We start from the raw sequence: 6000 nt of genomic DNA, 5'->3' as shown, positions 1-6000 counted from the left end.
GCACACTGTGTTAACTGTTGAGTTGCATTTTCTATTTATCAACTCAGCTACGTTCATTCGGTTTCACAAGTGTAGTCTGACTGATTTGTTTTGAAGTGTAAATAAGATCATATACCCTAGACTCAAACCTAAACATTAGTGATGCACGATATTACAATTTCTGGCCGATACCGATATTAAGATTTCTGATATGGCCGATAACCGATATCACAGATGTCGATATTCAATTTTTGTTTGCATCGAATAATGGTTATAAGTACGCACTGTGAGAAAACTATTCAGAAGAAGCCCACATTAGACCACATAGTCTGCTTTATCACGTAACAAAACATATTTAAACATATTTAACGTTCTAGTCCAGGACCATTTAGGTAAAAACATCTGTGAAACAGCAGTGATATCAAACGTAGAGACGAAGGCGCTGATGTTAGACAATCATCGGCTAAATTAGTTCATCGGACCGATACCGATATATGGGGAAATCAGCCGATACTGATGTGGTCGCCGATATATCGAGCATCCCTACTAAAAGTAAGAAATAGTTGCAAGACGATACAGTTTAATTTTTAGTGATTTGTGGCTTTTTTTTTTTTTTCCTGTCACATTTTCACCCATAATTTCTCACTTCAACATAAAGTCCTGCACCTCTATGGAAACACCAAAAAGGTATATTGCCATAAATCACAACATTTTTATTCTGCTTTCATACTTGTTTCTGACCTGCTCTGTGTAGATTTTGTGATGGGACTGTTGGTCTACGTCTCAGACGATTAGTTCAAGGCTGGTTGGAAAGTGCAAAAACTGAAGATTCTCTGTTTTTCTAGTTTCTGGGTCTGATTTTAAAAAGTGTGATTTTGGTTATTTTTTGAAGACAGCAGGTTTTGGGCTTCAGAGACCCTGTGTCACTTTACCTGTATTCAGTTTTTAATCTCCAAGCTGCATGTTTCTGACGATGAATTCTGTTTGTAGATTGTAGTAGTTTAGCTCAGTGACCCCCTGAAATTATCTTGGGTCCCCCATGGGGGTCCCGACCCCCAGTTTGAGAGCCGCTGCATTAGACCGTCTGTACCTGTTAAATGCTGTCCAGGCTCACAGTGTGTAACACAGTCTTCCTGTTTGTACAAGCTGCCCTGCAACGCACCAACATGTAAACTCCTCATGTTCCCTTTAAGGCGACTCTGCTTCTCCTCCAGACCTAATTCTATTTACTTTGTCTGCATTTTCTTGCACCTGTTCTTTTCCACCCTCCTTGTTAAAATTCTGTTGTAGACTTGGGTGTAATGTGCGACAGCTGGAGTGCAGTTTTGTGTTTGCGATGCCGGCTTGACCTTCCCGTGACTACATAACATTGCAGTTCTGTGTTGTTGTGGGATTCATTCTGCGTATAACGATGTCTGAATAGAAAGTGGGTTGCTTCCACAAATCACTGACTCACTTCAGAGTGAAAAGAAACTCGGTGTCTTCCCCGGAGGTTTGCATCGGATTGAGGACAGAACAGGGAGAGGCGCTCGAGGAGGCCCTCCCTCCACAGAGAGGTCGATCAGCATGTGACTATAGATTATTGGACTCTGATCGATTCATTAACTGCCCTCGTGCACACGCAGCCCCTAAAAGGACTTAAAAATGTCCAATACGCCTTCATTACCATCACAGAAAGAGAAGCGACGCAGCTGAGTGACTTTCCCTCTTCTGCTCCACACAATGTGAAATATCATCCACATGCCACGACAAATCTCCCGGGGAACTGTTCCAGTGACAGTGGCGGTAAACAGTGTGAAAGCTTCACATAAAACAGCAGAGCCTCCTTGATACGGCAGAAACATCCTGTAAAAACGCTGGCTGCAGTCCAAGCTGTGAGTGCAGATACTGTAGGTTTTGTTCCAGTGTGGCCTCACTTTTTCTCCCCCCCTTTTGTTCTGCCGGTACTTTTTGCCTGAGACTCTGACATACCTTATCTAACTTTCCCCCAGATTAAGTGCAATGCGGCACACAAAGTGGGAAAAAACAACAGCGTTAGTTTTAACCTCTCTGTGGACGCTGGAGGCTTGTGTCAGCGTTGTCGGGTCACACAGTGTGTCCTCATGTAAGATCAGGTTCTGAACGTTGTAGCCTTTGAGCAGCTGAGAGCGTTGCAGAGGCTGCCCCGCCTCATGCTGTCCTCACAAGTGATGTATGGAATTTTCCAAAGCCTGCGAGAGTGGATATGAATGATAGAGTAGGTTCGATCAGCATTGCAAGTCATGCTGCTGCAGCTCAGGACAGGACTCAGCATCCACCTGCATCTTCAGGACAAAGGACGCTCATCTGAAGACAACAACGTCCAGATGTTGGGCTGCAGGGAGGACAGATGGTTTGAGAGAGGAGGTGGAGGTCTGAGGCATCACCTCTCACCTGTTTACAGTTCAGTCCTAAGATCTCTCCCCAGAAAGATGAACCCACATCCACACCGAGCCACAGAGACCCTAACGAACCCCACTGTGGCAGGAGGAGCACTAACGACTCACATAACGAGGGGGAGGAGCAACAAACCCCCAATTAAAACCTAAACTCAGGTGTTAATGTCTTCTTTAGGATATCAGTATGAGGAACTCCCAACCAGTCAGTCAGAGCTGATGAAGCCTCCTGGATGAAGGTGGAACGTCTTCAAGGAACTCACGCAGATCCAGTTGTTACGATTAGAACAACCATGACCTGGATGACTGAGGATCTTCAGACAACTCAGGATAAAACAGACAACGTGTGATGCTGAGCACTGACTTAAACACGTATTGGAAGTGAATATTGACCCCTGCAGCTGGCACACCTTATGTCCACTGTCGCTGACTTGTTGTCCCCCTTCTTCGCTAAAATCTCCCTTTGTTCCCCCAAACTACTACAGCAGATAGTTGTGTTAGTTGTGCAACCAAGTAATCACTGTCATGAATGGTCTGAGAGCTATGACAGGGACTCCAGTGGTCCAGGATTTGACGTACCAGCACAGCAGGAGATCCGCTTCAGTCTCCTTCAGTCAAACTTCAGCAGGCGGAGAACCCAGTTCAGTTCTACGAACGCTCCGTCGACTCCGACAGGTACATGTTTGCATCCGACCTGTTTGAATGCGGGAACCTGACAGAAACGGAGTTCAGTGTTTATGAGGACTGGCACACCTGGTTACTGAACCAGTTTGAACTGGACATCACTCTCGATGCCATCATCTACCTGAGAGCCCCACCACAGCGCTGGTTGCTCCATCGGGGTCAGGACCAGGAGCAGGACGTTCCTCTGGAGTACCTGGAACAGCTTCACTTTATGTTGGAACAGCACTCCTAAGAAACCTCTTCCCAGTTCTCCCAGTATCTTGGATGCGTCTCCTTCTGAGTACATGGCACGAATCCAGAAATGCAGCAGCCTGTAAAAAAAAACAAAAGTTCAACTTGTAGGAGTCAATATACGGGAAGAACTGCTGCCTCAAGTTACCCACTTAAAAACATGAATTTCCAGTATCATTAACCGGCCCACATTTCTTATGTTTGCTGTCATATTCATATTTTCTGTAAATTACATCCACTACAGCTGAATTTGTTTATGCACATTATTCTTGAGATCCGGTGGCGTCGAGCTGTGGGAGTGTGTCGGTGGTTATTACTGCATCTGTAACCATTAGGCTGCCTTACTGTCACATTGTTCTACACTTTAGTTCAAACTCTGCCCACATTAAACAAGTTTTGTGTTTAAAAGACGTGATGCAAGTCTTTGAAAAGGACGGCATGATGTAACATCTGGTAAAGAGGCAATAATTATCACCAGTTGGTGGCTGTAAGTGGCCTGATGTGGAGGCTGGTGGACGGTCAGCATTCCACCGGCCTGTCGCTTTGTTCCTTTCATTGTTTTGTAGCTGCTGAACGTATACGCATGAGGCATCACACAGATGACCAGTGGTACGGTGCTGCTGGCCTGTGGTTGTAAGTTGTACTTTGACACGATTTCTCATTTTCTCTCCTCAGGTAGTTGTTCTAAAATCATCAGTCACAGCTAAATAAAGCACAGCAGGTAACAGGAGAGATATGCTAATATGTTCATGACGCAGCAGGGAGGTGAAGCACCGGGGCAGAAAATACAGGAGGAGCCTTATGTTTAAGAGACACCACAGTACATCACTATGAGACTTTAAGGTAATGGTACCAACAATGATTCTGACTTTTAAAACCCTCACTTATAAAGAAAAGCATCCCATCCATCTATTATCTATACACCGCTTAATCCTCACTAGGGGGGCGGAGCCTATCCCAGCTGGCTCAGGGTGAAGGCAGGTTCACCTGGACAGGTAACCAGTCTATCACAGGGCTACACTTAGAGACAGACAACCAAGCACACTCACATTCACACCTACGGACAATTTACAATCACCAATTAACCTCAGCATGTTTTTGGACTGTGGGAGGAAGCTGGAGAACCCGGAGAGAACCCACGCTGCACGGGGAGAACATGGAGACTCCACGCAGAAAGATCCCGGGTGTCCTCACCGGGACGCGAACCGGTGACCTTCTAGCTAACCACTGAGACACCTGCAGCCCAGAAAACATCCCATTACTGTAAAAATATTAATATCACTGTCTTCACATAATCAATGTATTTGCTCATAAATCATGAATTTTTCCCTCAAAGTGTAGCTAGAGGGTTCAGGCATAGCGTGCGATACATGTCAACACACAGCAGACCTCTTTACACATGCATCGCACAGCTTCCCATCTGTCACGTCCATAACAATGCAATCGCAGCACGAGGTTTTCTTCTTTATGTCCCCATATTTCTTTGTTAGATCTGCCGTTGAGGCCAAACACTTGGTGTTGTTGTTCAGCGATAGATCCGTGCCGGTTACGGTTGGCTGAGGCTCAAAAGAACCCGTTAAAGTCTTTCTAACGGCCTCGTCTGCAACACAAACTGTTGTTATTTGACACCAGCTTGCCACTGAACCTGAAATGGCCTGTGATGTATTTCTTCCATGTTGACTCTTCTGGATCCATACCAATGTGATGATGTGATGAGGAAATGTGAGGTGGGATGTGGCTTCCTCCTTGGCTTTCCAAAAAGAGAGAGAGAGTGTGTGTGTAGATATGTATGTGTGTGTGTGTGTGTGCGTGTGTGATCCGTGTGTGTGCGTGTGTGTGTGTGATCCGTGTGTGTGTGTGTGTGTAGAGATGTGTGTCCCGGGGTGAGTGTCAGTCCAGGTCCTGCTGGATCGCTGTTGTTGTCGCTGTTAGTGCATCCACTCCCGAGCCATTGGCTGTGACAGTTCTCACGCTGGTGTCAGGAAATAGTCATATCCTTTATATGTGAAAGCTCAGCACCACTGCGCTGTTCCACTGCGTGTCTGGAGCCTGTCAGGACGAGCTGAGAGGGAACATCACTCCTCAGTGCTTCTCATCCCGTCTGTGTTACTGATCTTCTTTGTGTCCTCCTCACCTGTAGGCTAGAATCCCGTATGTCCAAGTCAGCGGCCAATCAGAGATCTCCCGGCATGGTCACAGACTCCTCCAAGGCTGTGACCACAGCAGCAGTGGACGTCACCTCAGGGTCAAAGGTGAGCGTCAGAGTTTTTCTTTTTAGTGAGAATCCAGTTTCTTTTGTGGAGGATGTTTCACTCGTGTGTCTTCAGTTTTACTGCAGGGTCTGAAAAATCTCAAGTTGTGCTCAAAACATCATCCATTCTAAGACAGAGTAATAAATCAGGTTGTCTAATTTCACATTTAACTAATTAAGTATTTCTTTAGTGACTTCACTCTCCTGAAGCTCGTGTTGATGAACTGGTTCGATCAGTCCTAGAATACATTACCTCATTCAGCTCCTGTTTATATCTGTAGATCATTTAGTATTTTTTTTTAGCCTTTGTTATAGTTGAAAGTGGAGAGAGACAGGAAATATGAGGAGAAGAGTGGGGGAAGGACCTGCAGTAAATGGTCACGGGCCGGACTCGAACCCACGACCTCGGCGTCGGGGACTACAGCCCCTGATCATGGGTCG

The 6000-nt window shown here is 45.8% G+C and overlaps 1 protein-coding gene across 1 annotated transcript in view; it reads left to right on the top strand.

The window, feature by feature from the left end:
* The window catches only part of LOC103363465 (pleckstrin homology domain-containing family A member 7-like), a 74657-nt gene that overhangs the window by 34320 nt on the left and 34337 nt on the right, over window positions 1–6000 (top strand). The window contains exon 5 of the mRNA XM_008290243.1: window positions 5449–5560. Within this exon, the coding sequence (XP_008288465.1) occupies window positions 5449–5560 (112 nt within the window). The remainder of the gene's footprint in view (window positions 1–5448; window positions 5561–6000) is intronic.

This window comes from Stegastes partitus, unplaced genomic scaffold, assembly GCF_000690725.1.
Source record: "Stegastes partitus isolate 25-593 unplaced genomic scaffold, Stegastes_partitus-1.0.2 Scaffold661, whole genome shotgun sequence".
Classification (NCBI taxonomy): Eukaryota; Metazoa; Chordata; class Actinopteri; family Pomacentridae; genus Stegastes; species Stegastes partitus.
Note: the sequence above shows the minus strand (reverse complement) of the source record. Positions and strands in the feature narration are given on the sequence as shown.